The following is an 18,870-nucleotide window of genomic DNA, read 5'->3' as shown; positions in this document are numbered from 1 at the left end:
TAAACATGAAGTAAGAACATTTTCGCCCTGTGTTGAATTCCTCCTTTAGCTTCATAGCACCTAATATCCTCTGTCCATTTAGTTATTTACCAATGTTTGCACTTACCGAATATATTTTTTACAAGGTACGATGATTTTCATGTCAATCAGTATATCGTCGTTGCGCCTGCGAAAGCTGCTGTGTGACGATGTTGTCAGAGAAATACTGACCCGCAGCACAGATGTCAGTAAGAACTAGAGTTCTTTGATTCTATTCGCACAATATTGAACCTTACATGACAGAACATCACCAGTCCAAGTTCTGAGATTAATTATTTAACATAGCGGTTTTCTCAGGCGCAACGACAATATCTAGAATAGTTAATAGTTTCTTGTACCTGTGGTGGCGAGTATCGGGTATGGAGCGATCGCTGCGCAGCTTGTTGCTAACAACTACGTTAAATGCATGTCTTGAGAATGGATCAGTGTCTTGATTCTTCTTCTGTCCCTGTGCAACATACACTGACTCGTGGATCATCAGCGCTGGTGGTGCACGTTCAAGGTCGAACTGAAAAATAAGAAAAGAAACAAACAAATTACACTATAATAATAATAATAATAATAATAATAATAATAATAATAATAATAATAATAATAATAGGATCTTTTCCTACTTTCTTAACAAGAAAACCAAGGGACCCTGGTTTATCGAAGTTGAAAAAGACCTTCAAGAAATAGGAATCACACTCGAAGACATCCAGAAACGTGCTCCTCTCCAGAAAAAGCTCCAGGGATACAAGAGGTTCCAAGAAAGGCCAAAGTTGAAAACAGGCAAGAAGTGGACTGATGAAAGGAAGGAGGCTCACAGAACGAGAATGCGTGAGTACTGGGGAAGAATTAAAGCTCAAGGATGCAAACGGTTGAAATAACGTGGTCCACAGCAGGCCGAAACGAAGAAAGAAGAGAATAATAATAATAATAATAATAATAATAATAATAATAATAATAATAATAATAATAATAATAATAATTGTACCGGATATTCATCCACCCCGTGGATTTAAAACTAGCCTCTTGTAGAAGGCCATCTACATTAGGAAATGTGAAATTCGTTTTGGAAATAGTTTGAACATTTCTCAACAGATGTCGCTGATACTGACTTATGTTGCACGCTCTGGGGTGAAGATGAACTATTAAATTTCAAAGTAATTTTGTATGTCAAGGTTTCCTAAACTGAATTGTTTATAGTTTGTTTTTGTGTTCAAATGTTATCAACACTTCTACATGTCTCTTAACGCCATCTTAATTTGTTGGCCAATTAGAAAATTTGTACATTTATTTAAGAAACCAATCACGGTTTATGATATATTTATTTGATTGTCCAATGAAAATTGTGGGTGTGTCAGGGTTTCGACCCAGAGAAATCTAGAACCTTCCTCTTGGCTATAAAAGCTGTGACATTTCGGGCCATGTTGTGTTTGTGATCGCTCTAGTCTAGAGTGTGTACTTAACGGAGGTAGGGGGAAAGGGCCCCATCGTCCATCTTCGGGAGGTCCAGCAGCTAAAGGCAATGGCAGAGTCTGCTTAACAAAGTAATAGTCTTTGAAAGCTAGCTCGAGGGGAAGGTTTAAAATTTCTTTCGTAATGTGACTTATTACTTAAATGTAAATTCTCGGTCAAGTCTGAAGAACTTACTCGAAACAGGGAATAAAAAGTGACACCCTCTTGTATTCCGCTTCAACTTGGTGTCGAGGTGACTACGATTTTGTAACCTTTAAACTCTATCTAGTAATTTCTGTAAGTTAATTAGTTCTCTCCATGTAGTCACCCCCTCTGGAACGTCGGGCCGTAAGCCCAAATAGGGTTTTATGTATTTCACGTACATTTCAAGGAGTGCAAGTGTTCACCTCCTTACCATTTTCATTTTCGGATAGTAACTCCAACCTTGTACGCCCCTGTGTTGTAGTGGTTACTGTAATTAGCTGCCACCCCCGGAGACCCGGGTTCGATTCCCGGCTCTGCCACGAAATTTGAAAAGTGGTACGAGGGCTGGAACGGGGTCCACTCAACCTCGGGAGGTCAAATGAGTAGAGGTGTGTTCGATTCCCACCATAGCCATCCTGGAAGTTTTTTCCCGTATTTCCCACTTCTCCTCCAGGCAAATGCCGGGATGGTACCTAGCTTAAGGCCACGGCCACTTCCTTCCCTCTTCCTTGTCTACCCCTTCCAATCTTCCCATCCCACCAAGGCCCCTGTTCAGCATAGCAGGTGAGGCCGCCTGGGCGAGGTACTGGTCATCCTCCCCAGTTGTATCCTCGACCCAATGTCTCACGCTCCAGGACACTGCCCTTGAGGCGGTAGAGGTGGAATCCCTCGCCGAGTCCGAGGGAAAAACCAGTCTTGGAGGGTAAACAGATTAAGAAAGAAAGAAATAACTCTAACCTTTGTTTTTACCAAAGGCCACGTAGAATGGGTACTTGTTACCCCTGTGAAACTCTATTTCATTCATTTAATGTTAAGGTAATCAAACTGTTGAGCATTTAAGTCAGCGAATACTGTTAAATTTTGTTAAATGTAGGTTGTGCCTTTGATAGGTCTGGAAAGTGTATGTAGAGCAAAGATACTGTTCCTATTGGTGTAAAAGATATTGGGAGATCCGTCTCCGTGACTGTTGGTTGAAAGGAGCAGTAGCGCTCATGTAAAATTTGTAATTAGGGAGCTCAGGGGGTTCAGGTTGTTACATAAATTGGTTATTAGTTGATTATTCTGATTTTTCAACATTGTTACCTAAGCTAACGAGCTAGTTCTGTACCCGAATAGTTATTTGCTTAGCAAAGTGTAAAGTTTAAAATCTGAAAAGAAAAAAGAAGAGAAAGAAATATACCTCCATTTTTTTTGCTAGTGGCTAGGCCTCTCCTATCCCATCGTCGCCATAAGACCTATCTGTGTCGGTGCGACGTAAAGCCACTACCAAAAATAATGGGAAACCACGGAAAACCATCTTCAGGGCTGCCGACAGTGGGATTCGAACCCACTATCTCCCCGGATGCAAGCTCACAGCCGCGCGCCCCTAACAGCATGGCCTACTCGCCCGGTAGCCCCAGTTTTAAAGTTTTAAAATTAATCTTCTGATTGTTCTATATCCACACATTCATACCCGCACCTTCTTTCACCTCTTTAAATCACGGTATCCCCGTAACAATAATAATAATATCTAGAATAGTTAATAGTTTCTTGTACCTGTGGTGGCGAGTATCGGGTATGGAGCGATCGCTGCGCAGCTTGTTGCTAACAACTACGTTAAATGCATTTTATTATTATTATTATTATTATTATTATTATTATTATTATTATTATTATTATTATTATTATTGTGTGTGTATGTTGGGTATTCATCCCGAAGGCTGGTTTGATCCTCCACAGCTCCGCCAACAGCTGTCATAAACAGCCAAGGCGTCACTGAAGAGGCGTACTAGGGAAATGAGGAGTGAGGTCGTTTCCCGTTGCTTTCCTTTCCGAGCCAGAAGCTGCTATTACATATCAGTCTGCCAACCCCACTGAAATTCATGCACCAACTGACCCTATGAGCGATATTTTCACACCATGACAGGGACTGGCTGCATAAGGAATGGTATTACTAACATCGCTCGTACCTCAGTCACTTTCATATTGTCAAAGCCAAGGATGAGACAGACAGGGCAATGAAAGTTAACAAATTTATTCTAGCCCATACCAGAAGACATAGTGCACTGTAAACACTACATTTCGCCAGCGAAATTATTATTATTATTATTATTATTATTATTATTATTATTATTATTATTATTGCACTGGCAGTCAAAGCATCAAGGATCACATATCCGATCAATATTGCAATCCCAGCTTCCGTAATCATCAGAAGATCTGGGAAAATATCTACAAGACCTGCCTCTGTCAAATAAAATAAGAGAGATCTGGCATCAAAAGTATATAGACTTGGTGTTCCAATAGTGGTGGGAGGACTAAGACCAATTCCCCCCGAGCAAGATGGTCGTGCGGTTAGGGTCGCGTATGAGTGAGCTTGCATCCGAAAGATAGTGGGTTCGAACCCAATTATCAGCAGCCCTGAAGATTGTTTTCCGTATTTTCTCATGAAAATGCTGGGGCTGTACCTTAACTAATGCCACGAGCAGCATCGTTCCCATTCCTAGCCCTCTTTTGTCCCCATGAGACCTATCTGTAAAAAAATGAAATGGCGTATGGCTTTTAGTGCCGGGAGTGTCCGAGGACAAGTTCGGCTCGCCAGATGCAGGTCTTTTGATTTGACTCCCGTAGGCGTCCTGCGCGTCGTGATGAGGATGAAATGATGATGAGGACGACACATACACCCAGCCCCCGTGCCGGCGAAATTAACCAATGATGGTTAAAATTCCAGACCCTGCCAGGAATCGAACCCGGGGCCCCTGTGACCAAAGGCCAGCACGCTAACCACTTAGCCATGTAGCGAACTATCTGTGTCAGTGCAACAACATGGAGAAGATAGTGGTCCTTGATATCATGCGGCATTATGAGGGATGTTTTGAATAGGGAATCTAAGTATCTGTAACTGGAGAATTTCAGGTCAATAGCGTTTCAATAGGCTTAGATGGTAGTGTAGTAATCCACTGGGGAAACGCGATTTAACTTGAATAGTAATCATAATCATTTTTATTTTATTTATAAAAAGCAAAGCAAAGTCATCTCCGTACAGGCCATGAAGGCCCTTGGAGCGGTGGAAGGTAAAGGCTTCCACTATCCGTAACCTCCGCACATGATGGGGTAGAGTGGTTAGCCCTACGCCCGGCCGCCTTTGCCCCCAGGAATTAACCTGGTACTCATTTTTGGTGTAGGCTGAGTGAACCTCATGGCCATGTGCACCTCCCGAAGTGAAAATCTCGTTTCTTAAATTTTACGACTTCCTGACGGGGATTCGAACCCACGTCCTTCCGGGCGAACCGAGCACGCCTTTGCCGCCTCGGCCAGGCAGCCCCTTTATTTTATTTATAGCTTATCTACAATGCATTTGCAAATGTTTAGTAAGTTATTCTCTTTGCTTCTTCTTCTTCTTAATCTGTTTATCCTCCAGGGTCGGTTTTTCCCTCGGACTAAGCGAGGGATCCCACCTCTACCGCCTCAAGGGCAGTGTCCTGGAGTTTCAGACTTTGGGTCGGGGATACAACTGGGGAGAATGACCAGTACCTCGCCCAGGCGACCTCACCTGCTATGCCGAACAGGGGCCTTGTGGAGGGATGGGGCGATTGGATGGGACAGGCAAGGAAGAGGGAAGGAAGCGGCCGTGGCCTTAAGTTAGGTACCATCCCGGCATTTGCCTGGAGGAGAAGTGGGAAACCACGGAAAACCACTTCCAGGATGGCTGAGGTGGGAATCGAACCCATCTCTACTCAGTTGACCTCCCGAGGCTGAGTGGACCCCGTTCCAGCCCTCGTACCACTTTTCAAATTTCGTGGCAGAGCCGGGAATCGAACCCGGACCTCCGGGGGTGGCAGCTAATCACGCTAACCACTACACCACAGAGGCGGACTATTCTCTTTGCAATTATTTAAACCTGCAAAGCACTTTATATGCTTATATGCCGGTGAAGTTGTTTCATATTTTTATACATCGTTGCAATCCTTACTGTTTACAACATTACGTATTAAGCTGCATACATTTACGTTAGCATAATAATATTTTACACATGGTCATTTCGTCCTGTGTTGTGCTCTTATATCTGGCCCCAATGTATTATTCAAAATAGAAAAATATGTGATAAATTTTTCATTCATGGGCAAATATTTAAATTGTCTTTCTTTCTTTCTTTCTTTCTTTCTTTCTTTCTTCGTTTTTTTAAATCTGTTTACCCTCCAGGGTTGGTTTTTGCCTCGTACTCAGCGAGGGATCCCACCTCTACCACCTCAAAGGCAGTGTGCTTTGGGTCGCGGGGATACAGCTGGGAAGGAGGACCAGTACCTCTCCCAGGCGGCCTCATCTGCTATGCTGAACAGGGCCTTGTGGAGGATGGGAAGACTGGTACGGATAGACAAGGAAGAGGGGGGAAGCGACCGCGGCCTTGAGTTAGGTACCATCCCGGCATTTGCCTGGAGGAGAAGTGGGAAACCACGGAAAATCACTTGCAGGATGGCTGAGGTGGGAGTCGAACCCACCTCTACTCAATTGATCACCCGAGGCTGAGTCGATCCCGTTCTATCCCTCGTACCACTTTTCAAATTTCATGACAGAGCCGAGAATTGAACCCGTGCCTCCAGGAAGTGGCAGCTAATCACGCTAACCACTACACCACAGAGGCGGACCATATCTAATTGTAATTTTATTTTCTGTCTTCCATAGTTTCGCATGATTTTAGTTGATATTTCGTTTTCAAGTGTTTCGTTTCTGAGGGCAAATTGTTGAAAATTTAGGAACTATAACTTGCAGTGCTCTGGGACCATATTTATTGTAGTACCTGCTGATCTAAAAATAACTTCTATACCTCCATGGGTATGTTTATTTACAATTCTATATTGTGGCTTCTAATACTTTTCTTTGATTATTTCATACATATAACGCTTTGAATTCTCAAGGACCTTTCATTTTGGTGCAAAAGAATGTCTTACCAATACGATTTTGTAACATTTGTACCATGTTTATGTCTGCAACAGAAGCTGATCCTCATATACTTATGCCAATGAGATAAGGAACTATTTTAAATCTATCATGAGGTATTATGCACTTTACCATTTGCATTTTGAACAAGCTTAGCCTCAGTCCTTCATACAACTTGAAACTCCTGTGCTGATAGATGACGTCTTACGAGTGGTTTTACTCTACATACTCACGAACTCCAGGTCAATATTTCGATGGCACCATACTTCAAATCCTGGGATATCTTTCCATGATTTAGGAAAAATGATTGTACGACTGTACACTATCTAAAACACAACAATAACAACAACAAAACCAACAAATATTTTGAGACTATTCACACATACCGGGTGAGTCCGCTGTGCCTGACTTTTTCTGTTGTTAGGTGTCCCAACGAACCTCACTGGTGGCGTGAAATAAAAACGCGGGATCATTTGCCAGTTGCGTAAGTATGCATACACAGATATAAACACGAGTTTCGAAATCTCGTCCGTAGAGCTCTTGAAGTAGCTGCTGGTGATAGGGCGAAACAATCTGCTGTGCAAGATCCGTACAACAGACGACTGGCTGATGTTGGCCTGTTGTGCTACTACCCGGGTACTCGTGTGAGGATTCCCCCGAAACTGTCCAGAACTGTCCAAAGCTGGAGCCTCTCTAATAGGAACTGCTCGGGAAGGAGACGAATTTATACGCAAACGTCGCTCCACCCTCCTAAACGGATTTGCGACTGGTTGTCGTCTATGTTGAAATCTTTCGTGTTACAGGCGCTGTGCTTCGTGTGCGTTCTGTCTTGCTTAACACCGGGCGAGATGGCCGTGCGGTTAGGGGCGCGCAGCTGTGAGCTTGCATCCGGGAGATAGTGGGTTCGAACCGCACTGTCGTCAGCCATGAAGATGGTTTTTCGTGTTTTCCCCATTTTCACACAAAGCAAATGCTAGGACTGTACCTTAATTAAGGCTACGGCAGCTTCCTTACCATTCCTAGACCTTTCCTATCCCATCGTCGCCATAAGACATATCCGAGTCGCTGCGACGCAAGCAAATAGCAAAGAAAAAAGTCTTGCTTCACCGTAGATGAGGAGAATGTCAACATACCTCATCTGTTGAACACATAGAGAAAAAATGACCAGCACTGCTAGGCTACACCAAATCTCAGGCCAATACATATTGAAAATGCATGCTGTATGCTATTGGTTGAATGTGGCACGAATGGCCTTGTATTTGATCCACAAAGCTTAAAATGTGAATACAAATGTTTAGCGCTCGTGTGACTCGAAGCCACTTACCAACGGCAGATGCGTCAGCACGTCTGTGCTTAGCCCATTATACCACGGTGACTGTTACCTCAAGCTTATCAGAAAGCGTACTTGGTGTAAAACTAATTGGCACGTACTTTTTACATAACCGTATGACAGCTTGTTGCATTGTGTAAATACCTGTCGCATACATGTTTTTGTAGAAGTCTTGCTGTGATAACGCAGTAAGTGCTTTAAAGGCGACTGTAGCTTGGTATACGGCACGAGGGAATCGACCAACAGACCACTGACGTTCATTGGGATGCCTAACAACAGAAAAGTCAGGCGCAGCGGACTCGCCTGGTATAGCGACCGTGATGTTCATGTCAAAAGAGGAAACATCAGATAGCATAGATATTCTGAAATGCAAACCAATCTTGGGTTGCTGGTGGCTTAACCTGCAGAACTTTTACCCCTCTACAACATCCTTACTCTATACTGGCGAGAGAGGGTTGACTAACGAAGGCTTAACCTGTAGAGCTATTGCCTCTGTACAGTATCCTCATTCTATACCGGCGATAGAGGTTTGGAGTATTGGTGGATTAACTTGTAGAACCTCTCTACAGCACCCTCAATCTACACCAGCGTCAGAGTATTGGGCTACCGATGGCTAAACCTACAGAATTATATCCTCTATACAGCATTCTCACTCTATACTGGCTACAGGGGTTTGGACTAATGCTGGTTTAACCTATAGCGCTATTGCCTCTCTACATCATCCTCGCTGTATAATGACGATGAAGGCTTGGACTAACGCTGGCTTAACTTGCAAAACAATATCTTCTCTGCAGCATTCTCGCAGTATAGTGTACACTACCGGCCAAAAGTTTCCGGACCAAACATACGTACCCGCGCGAATATGTTGAATGATTCTTTAATGACAGAATATATTACTGTAACCAAGTTTCGAAGGCGACAATTTTATGTTCGACGTTCAGCATCGAAAAAAAATACATTCTACCGTATGGTTTGGGTTTTTTCACATTCAGTGGAGTTGACAGACTGCACCAAATTCAAGGAACATGCAAAAAACGGCTACCATCCCATCCTCTCTCGTTATGCTTTTCCGTCTGGACAGCATCGTGGGTTTGACCTCCAAAAAGACAATGACCCCAGACACACGTCTCGCTATTGCATGAAATATCTGAAAACACACAAAACTCTGGGGAATTGTTTTTAATGAAATGGCCCCCCGCCAATACCCGGACTTAAATCCAGTTGAGCTGCTGTGGGAGGAGTTGGATCGGCAAGTCCGAAGAGAGTGTCCTTCTTCATCGAAAAATCTGTGGGGCATCTTGCAGAATGTCTGGCAAAGTATACCCATATCAGTGTTAGAAAAACTTATTGTGAGCATGCCGAGAATAGTTAAAACTGTACTTGCAGCAAAGAGGGGTTTCTTTGATGAGAAGAGAGTGTGTTCTGGTGACCTGTAGGAGTAAATGTGTACATATTGTCTATTTCGTGCTCAGACGTAATGTAAAAACGTACTTTTATTGTAAAACATTAGTTTTAGAATATATATTTGCCAATTCCTTGCATAGGTATGTTGTTTTCTTTTAATCTCAGTCCATTCTTTAACAGTTCAATGCTTGTCGGGAAACTGTTGGCACCGGGCGAATTGGCCGTGCAGTTAGAGTCGTGCAGCTGTGAGCTTGCATCCGGGAGGTAGAGGGTTCGAATCCAACTGTCGGCAGCCCTGAAGATGGTTTCCGTGATTTCCCATTTTCACACCAGGCAAATGCTGGAGCTATACCTTAATTAAGGTCACGGCCGCTTCCTTCCAACTCCTAGGCTTTTCCTATTCCATCGTCGCCATAAGACCAATCTGTGTCGGTGCGACGTAAAGCCACTAGAAACTTTTAGCCGGCAGTGTATATAACTGAGTGTGGTACGAAAATAGAGGATTTAATGAAAAAATTGCGATAACAAACATAATATTTGTGAGCATACATTTAAAAGAGTCAGTGGCATACAGGGTAAACGAATTTTCTTGTACTGGAAGTATGGCATCACTTTTCGCCTACCAAATATTCAAAACTGGTTTAATGTACTTGTTATAAACATCTTCCGAGGTACTCGCAGCCGCTTTCGCGGTGAGTTGCAATATCATGATGGTGATTTAGATGGCCCTAACATTTGGGTCATCGGACCAGTTGCAATTTCAACTACCACCGATATCTTTAAGGGTGAAATTCGATACACCATTTCAGAAAACAGCCGATTATAATGAGCCAAAAGTTATTTACAGTTCACTAATGAGTTTTCTAGGGAATGTGGATTGATTACTGACTTTCAGTGTTTTGGCTAACTCTCATAACACAAGCACTTGAGAGGGCATAGAAGCCGAGTGGCTTCGTCACTGGCTTCTCACCAAGGTGGCCATGGTTTTAATCTCAACCAGTATTGTTAGAGTTTTGAAACGAAACGTCACGTCCCTTTGGTTTTGATTCAAGTAAAACTGGAGCCGTCGCAGTTATGACTACGATGACGTCAGTCACATAAAACTACAAGTATGCAGCCACGCACACAAATTGTTACGAGAAAGCAGGTTTTGAAATTATGATTGATCTGAATTTGAAAGGAAGGTTGTAACACTGAACTCCGATAGATGTCCTGGACTAGATATCGAATTTTCAGACTCGATGTATTAGTGTTTATATGGTAGGCTACATTATTATTATTATTATTATTATTATTATTATTATTATTATTATTATTATTATTATTATTATTATTATTATTATATGTAGTGGTTGTATACCCAAAGAAATCAAATACGGAGTAAACATGAAATTAAACGTAGCCTACAGTATGTCAAATAAATCTTAAAGAGAATATTATATGAAGGAACATTACCGGTGAACGTATTTCTGCCTTAATAATGAAAACTAGTGCGTGATCCTTTACTGCTAATAACGTAAAATAAAACCCTCAGCCTCAAGATTATATTTCCTGCTGTCATTTGGTGCACGATTATTGAGCTCTCTGAAGTAAACCATGTGTAGATAATTGCGTTCAGATTTCTGCATCGACGTGTTTTCTTTTCCGGCCAATGTTAAAACCACATGGTTTCCAGTGCAAACATGGATCAGTTCAGTTTTAACCTGTACTTGAATGCCTGTTGCCAGTGCTCAACGGCAATTTCCAGAAATACTTGCGAAAGTAGCGCCTAGGCTTTACCTGACACAACTGCGTAAGGAGGCTAGGCTATCTGTCGGCGCTTCAACGGATATCAAGCGAGCAAACATAATAGTTCTACGCGACCGTTCATACTGTGATTAAAACAACAGGGACTCCAGTCTTATCTAGATCCGAATAATTGGAACGTGACTCATCATTTCAGGAATCTCACATGCACTGACCGAGTGTCGAACTGATGGCATCTTCTTGAGAAGCCATTTGATTATGTCGCTAAGTTACGCATGCCGTGCAAAAGAGCGATACATTTCCACAATTTTTAATTCGAAGCATTCATCTATGATATTCTAGGGATTATTATTATTATTATTATTATATTATTATTATGTCTGACTCGTTGGTTGAATGGTCAGCGTACTGGCTTTCGGTTCAGGGGGTCCGGGGTTCGATTCCCGGCCGGGTCGGGGATTTTAAACTTCAATGGTTATTTCCAATGACCGGGGTCTGGATGTTTGTGCTGTTCCCAACATCCCTGCAACTCATACCCCACACATAACACTAACACGCAGTTACCTACACATGGGAGACGCCGCCCACCCTCATCGGAGGGTCTGCCTTACAAGGGCTGCACTCGGCTAGAAATAGCCACACGAAATTATTATTATTATTATTATTATTATTATTATTATTATTATTATTATTATTATTATTATTATTATTATTATGCTATTTACGTACATTTTAGAAAAAAAATTGGTAGGCGTTCTATGTCCAGCTCCTTAGCTGAATGGTTAGCATCAAATCCTACGGTTCAGAGGATCTCGGGTTCAATTCCAGGTCGGGTCGGGGATGGTTAACTGTGAATGGTTAATTCCTCTAGCTCTAGAATGGGTGTTTGTAATCATCTTAATGCACTCCTTTTCATCTACACACTACACACCACACTACAAATAGCTAGAGAAACACGCAAGAGTGGAGACATTCCTGTACACAGGGTTGGCGTCAGAAAGGCATGCGGCTGTAAAACTGGGCCACATTCACACAAAGTGTCGATTTCCCTAAGGTGTGGTGAAAAGGACAGGAAGAGGAAGGTTGGTGAGCATTCTATGTTCGCATCCCAGTGACTGTATGTTAAGTCGGTGTTTGACCATGGAGATGAGATTAGTTTTGTCTGGGTCATCCTACTTATCTTGTCAATTTTCTATTTTCTATTTTCTATTTTCCATTTCTCATCTTCTGAAAACTAACAGACATTGTCACTTGTTACAGTCCTATACCTTGGCAAAATTTCTTCAGTTTTTACAAGTTTTTATTTACATAAGATGGCTAATATGAATTTTACAATCACCGAGCTCGATAGCTGCAGTCGCTTAAGTGCGGCCAGTATCCAGTATTCGGGAGACAGTAGGTTCGAACCCCACTGTCGGCAGCCCTGAAAATGGTTTTCCGTGGTTTCCCATTTTCACACCAGCATCGTCACCATAAGACCTATCTGCGTCGATGAGACGTAAATCAACTAGCAAAAAAAAAGAATTTTACAATCAAAACATTCTCTTAAACAAAGAACAAAGAACACATGGTAAATAAGCAGCAAAAAATTTGCACACAAATGTACATTGTGTCTGAAATTTAGAGTTAATTTCAGTGCACCTTATGGAAATATACATTTTTAACCAGAAAGGCGTGTATACTCTAATTATCAAAACAGTTTTACACATCTTAATGCACTTGTAGGGGCAACATATTATTCGCCAGAATAAGACCACAAATATCATTATTATTGTGCTGAAAAGCACTCGTCTGAATGTTATTTAATTGAATGTCCAATTAAAACGTACTAAATTCAATCTAAGGAGACAGACTCTAAGAATCACTCATTGTATTGATGTTTACCAGAGAATAAAATCGTGGTAGGCTGGAGAACAAGTTGTGTGTAAAGTTTATTTTTAATGCTATGTTTGGGGCGTCGACCCATGTGGATCTTTTGCCCCTACTGGCACCATATTGTATGAACCTGCGTGTAATTGAAATGGCGGTAGTGTGGAATGTTGTGTGTGAGGAAAGTAAGATTAAGGACGTCACAAACACCCAGTCCCCAGGCCAGGGATATTAATCATTACAATTACAAACCCTGACCCGGACGGGAATCGAACCCGGGGGCGCCAAATGACAGGCGGACGCGTTACCCCCTACACCGCGGAGCCGGGCTGTGTGTAAAGTTACTAATTTCTTAAGTACTATGTCTGTATAGGAAAGTAAAAAACCGAAGTTTCGTAACCATGCATGTACACAACGCAAAATTATGACTCTGAAGTATGGAAAAGTATAATGTCAAAGACAATGTCTTTTTGTTTGTTTACGATTTGCTTTAAAATGTTTTTTTTTTTAATTACGCTTGAGGAAGTGGAAAAGGTTGTAAATAAACTCCATTGTCATAAACCAGCAGGAATAGATGAAATTAGACCTGAAATGGTGAAGTCTAGTGGGAAGGTAGGGATAAACGGGCTTCATAGAGCAATAAAATTAGCATGGAGTGTTGGTAAGGTACCTTCATGTTGGACAAAAGCGGTTATTGCACCTATCCACATGCAAGGGAACAGGAAGGATTGCAACAACTATCGAGGTATCTCACTGATTCGTACATCAGGCAAAGTATTCACTGGTGTCTTGGAAGGGAGGGTGTGATCAGTGGTTGAGAGGAAGTTGGATGAAAACCACTATGGTTTCAGACCACAGAGGGGCTGTCAGAATCAGATTTCGGTATGCTTCAGGTAAGTGAAATATTCTACGAAAGGAATAGACAGTAATGTTTCTGTTTCGTAGATCTAGGGAAAGCATATGACAGGGTACCGAGGGAAAAGATGTTCGCCATACCGGGGGACTATGAAATTAAGGATAGATTATTAAAATCAGTCAGAGGAATTTATATTGACAATTGGGCTTCATTGAGAATTGATGGTAGAATGAGTTCTTTTGTCCAACATGAAGGTACCTTACCAACACTCCATGCTAATTTTATTGCTCTATGAAGCCAGTTTATCCCTGCCTTCCCACTAGACTTCACCATTTCAGGTCTAATTTCATCTATTCCTGCTGGTTTATGACAATGGAGTTTATTTACAATCTTTTCCACTTCCTCAAGGCTGTAATCTTCCACCTTTGCTGTTCGTAGTTTACATGGATCATCTGCTGAAAGGTATAAAGTGGCAGGGAGGGATTCAGTTAGGTGGAAATGTAATAAGCCGTCTGGCCTATGCTGACGACTTGGTCTTAATGGCAGATTGTGCCGAAACCCTGCAGTCTAATACCTTGGAATTTGAAAACAGGTGCAATGAGTATGGTATGAAAATTAGCCTCTCGAAGACTAAATTGATGTCAGTAGGTAAGAAATTCTACATAAATGAATGTCAAATTGGTGATACAAAGCTAGAACAGGTCGATAATTTCAAGTATTTAGGTTGTGTGTTCTCCCAGGGTGGTAATATAGTAAGTGAGATTGAATCAAGGTGCAGTAAAGCTAATGCAGTGACCTCGGAGTTGCGATCAACAGTATTCTGTAAGAAGGAAGTCAGCTCCCAGACGAAACTATCCTTACATCGGTCTGTTTTCAGATCAGCTTTACGGGAGCCAAAGCTGGGTGGACTCAGAATATCTTATACATAAGTTAAAATAACAGACATGAAAGTAGCGACGATGATTACTGGTAAAATAAGGTGGGAACAATGGCAGTAGGGTACTCGGAATAAGGAGGTAAAGGCTAAGTTAGGAATGCACTCGATGTATGAAACTGTACGCATAAACCGCCTTCGGCGGTTTGGTCATGTAAGGAGAATGGAGGAGGATAGGTTACCTAGGAGATTAATGGACTCTGTTATGGAGCATAAGAGAAGTAGAGGGAGACCGAGACGACGATTGTTAGACTCAGTTTCTAACGGTTTAAACATAAGAGGTATAGAACTAAATGAGGCCACAGCACTAGTTGCAAATACAGGATTGTGGCGACGTTAATAAATTCACAGAGGCTTGCAGACTGAACGCCGAAAGGCACAATGGTCTATAATTACGGTGTATGTATTTGTGTTCGATTTGCTTTACGTCGCACCGGCACAGATATATTTTATGGCGACGATGGGATAGGAAACTGCTAGGAACGGGAAGGGAGCGACCGTGGCCTTGGTTAACGTAGAGTACCATCATTTGCCTGGTGTGAAAATGGGAAACCACAGTAAGCCACCTTCAGGGCTGTCGTCAATGGGGTTCAATCCCAGTATCTCCCGAATGCAATTTGACAGCTACGTGACGCAGATCACGCAGCCACTCGCTCGGTACAATTATGTCCATTTTCCATACAAGACTTTATCTGACCAACAGGTCCTTGTCCTCACAACTTTGGTAATTTATGGCAAACAATGAAGCTTAGCTTTTACAATTGAAGTCCCCAGCAGAAAGAATATCAAACATCATATTGTTAAAATGAGAAAGAAACGGTAGCTTCCAGTACAAACTTACCAAGAGGGAATTGAATCTTCAAAAGATACATGTCAGGTCGGTCTCGAAACCTGAACTAAAATTTCACTGACCCAAAAGCCCAAGAGTTTACTTAGAAACCTCTAATTACATTTAGGAGAACAGCTTTTCTGCACCTAAAGCTTAAACGGCTTTACACTCGCTACCCTTATTCTACAAGGAAGTCACACACAAATAACGGATCGAAAGATCCAGAAGTCACAAGAGCAGAAGCTCATACTATACGGCCAAGAAGTGGAAAACAAAGGTTAAATAGAAAGGCCGATAACAAATTAAAGGGATGCTGTCTCGAGATACGACTTGTCAATAGGACCTAATAGGGCAGAAGGCCCAGTGTCACAGAGGATAAGCCATACTAGGTGATGGCTATGATAGAGGATAGAGAGTTTGAGTTTAGAAAACCAGAAAGCAAAGTGAATAAGAGAAACGAGGGTACACACTCACACGTCGTTACCTTTTCCAAGTCCCCATGTCCATAGACAGCTAGAAAGCTTACATAATAAACATAGAATCCTGCATTAAAATTGAGGTAATCGCAACACCTACTAACTGTTACAGGCTGAAGGGGAACGCTGGTATCTTCCCTTCGGCACACGTACATAGAGTTACATGTTAGGAAATTCTCTGTCTCACCTAGCTGCCACTAATTTGCCGCCATTCCAGCCACGTCCGCCGTCTCCAGGAGGAGACCTCACACTATGTTGCACTCTCGGAGATCAGATCAAGACAGTCCCGATTATTTTTTCTAATGAGGTCAAGTACATGGGAGCCCCAGAGTGAAAACTATGCCACCTTACTCATCTGTTTCCGTGGTTACCTGATGAGTCAGAAAAACGTAGCGTGTTACATACACTGGCGGGGAAAAATCACTCTTCTACCAGGTTTTCGGTAGGGCAGAACTGTTACTTAACTCGGAAGTTGATCGGTCTTTTTACAAACAGAATTTAGTACCTTGTAAGAAAACAGAAATGTGTCAGTTTGGAAAAGGCCGAAACCTTATTATAATTTGGCATACAGGAGCCAAGGGCCGCGAATTCGGTATCGGATTGTTGTCTTCTTGATCATGATGATCCGTTTCAGCAGGGCGATGCCCTCTTCATTTGACTGGGTGAAGAAAACCCGAGATTTCGTCATTCTAACATGCTTCAGGATCTGCTGATTTATGGTCGGAGTGTTGAGATGCTTATGAATCTCGGATATGATATGTATCATGGTGAACCGGTCATGCGTCGCAGCACCTTTTCTGGAACACCTGGAGTTGCCGCAGTGGCATCTTGGAAATATAGCACCAGGCACCAGATGGCGAAATGCTACTGTCCTAGCGTTGGCTCGCTGTAATGCCTGGTCTATATTTCATCTCCAGATTAGTGCTTTGTTCAGGATCATACCAAAGTACTTGACCTTAGTGCGCCATGATAGCTCAGTTTCCCTAATTTTAAGATGACGAAACCTCGGTTGCTTCCTCGAAAAGAGGATCGCCTGGGTTTTTTTCGGATTAATTTCAACCTTTTTCTTGGTACACCAGGATAAAAAGTCGTTAATCCAGGTTTGCATTTTCGCTATGGCATCGCAATATCTTCGCTGTGCGGTATAAACTGCAATATCATCAGCGTACTGTTGGATCTTTACTCCTGCTCCGCTAGGGAGATCTTTTACATATAAGGGGTATACAGTTGGCGGCAGTACTTCTCGCTTGCGTAGAGATAGATATCTCGAACCATCATAACCAATGTGTAGAAATTGCTTGACAATCGGCGATATTGTAGAGTCTGTGAAAACTTGTATACTCGCTTGAGCTACGGATTCGCACAGATACCATGGTATATGAAAATGAAGTACCATATAGATAGTTAATTATCGTAACGGAGGTTGCATCAGGTAAAGCTCACGATCAAACCGTGGCTCTGTGACAGCCCAGTTCTTCAGATAGGTCGTTCTCTAACAATATGTCACACTTTTCAGGTGTACAATGCGTTCACAGTTCCTGTTTATGCTTGACAACGCCCGTCCGCACCAGGCTACACTGATGGATATCTATCCGGGAAAAAGGAATGCCACTCATTTAGATTAGCAGGCTTATTCCCCGATCTCACTTTATCTAGCATTCTTACTACTCACTCGAGCATCATATTCCGTCGTGCTGGGTTCCCTTACTAACCTTCCAGTAGCTTCGAGTTGCTCAGATCAAAAGTGGAATTCCATACCCCAAGTACTGCTGGGCACTCAGAACCCGTTAAGTGGAGAGTTACACCCTTGTGAATCACGGAATTACATTTTTTCAGTTTATATTTTCTTTATGGAACATACTTTCCTCTTCAATCTGGTAGAAAAAATGATTGTCTCCACTATTTCAAATGTATGTCTGTGAATGTCTAGGTGTGTATGTCTCTTGCTTCGTGTCACTCGGTCATGTATTTGTTACTCACTTTCTGTAACTTTCATATGTACATGTTTTTCATCATAATACAGCCAGACTCGGTTAATACTATGATCTGCCATCCTCGGAGGCCCAGGTTCGATTCTCGGTACTACCAGAAATTTCATATTAGCAGGAGAATTTGTTTGTGCCAAAAGGGTACATGCAGCTCACCTCTACTGGCTGTGTGCCTCAAAAGGGCTGCGTTACCTTGGGACGAAGACACGAATTAATTTTGTCCGACACGTTGGCTGAATAGTCAACGTACTGGTCTTCATTTCGAAGGCCCCGGATTTGATTCCAGGCTGGATCGGGGAGTTGATCTTAAATGGTTACTTCCGTTAACTCAAGGGATGGACATTTATACTGTTCCCAAAATTCCTGCAACTTCTCACACAGCATCCTCCACCACAATAACACTCACTTCCCTGTAGATGGTAGATGACGACCACCCTCGTAGGAGGGTCTGCCTTACAAGAGCTGCACCAGGCTCGTAAGAGCCAAACGAAATTATTATTATTAACCTTGAACCCATAATTCTACGATGAAAAATAATTCCAGATATTTATTTCAGCTACAAACAACTTTTTGAGAGGTGCCATGTTTTCATTTCAAGAGCCTCGCTCTCTCGTGGGAACGAACTCACCATGCCAAGCTAGCCGCGAGCTCGTGAAATGCCGGGATACTTCGGTTGACCTCGAGTATCGAATACTTTATCAATTTCGGAAAATCCTTCATAACGAGAGACTTTGGCGACATGGTAAATCCAGGAATAAAGAATCTAAATTATTAATAAACCTTACGTGAAGATAGAATCCCCAGGGTAAATATAAATGCAGTTAAGCCTGGAGGGAAG

General features: G+C 42.3%; 1 protein-coding gene across 1 annotated transcript in view; it reads right to left on the bottom strand.

The window, feature by feature from the left end:
• Nucleotides 1-8,258, bottom strand: part of LOC136863674 (polypeptide N-acetylgalactosaminyltransferase 16) — a 249,248-nt gene extending 240,990 nt beyond the window's left edge. Inside the window, exons 1-3 of the mRNA XM_068226032.1 lie at nt 7,983-8,258; nt 6,834-6,926; nt 378-547 (exon numbers count right to left, since the gene is read on the bottom strand). Coding sequence (XP_068082133.1) covers nt 378-547; nt 6,834-6,926; nt 7,983-8,258 — 539 coding nt within the window. The remainder of the gene's footprint in view (nt 1-377; nt 548-6,833; nt 6,927-7,982) is intronic.
• Between the last annotated feature and the right edge of the window lie 10,612 nt (nt 8,259-18,870).

Source organism: Anabrus simplex, chromosome 2, assembly GCF_040414725.1.
Source record: "Anabrus simplex isolate iqAnaSimp1 chromosome 2, ASM4041472v1, whole genome shotgun sequence".
Classification (NCBI taxonomy): Eukaryota; Metazoa; Arthropoda; class Insecta; order Orthoptera; family Tettigoniidae; genus Anabrus; species Anabrus simplex.
This window is presented reverse-complemented; position numbering and strand designations above follow the sequence as displayed.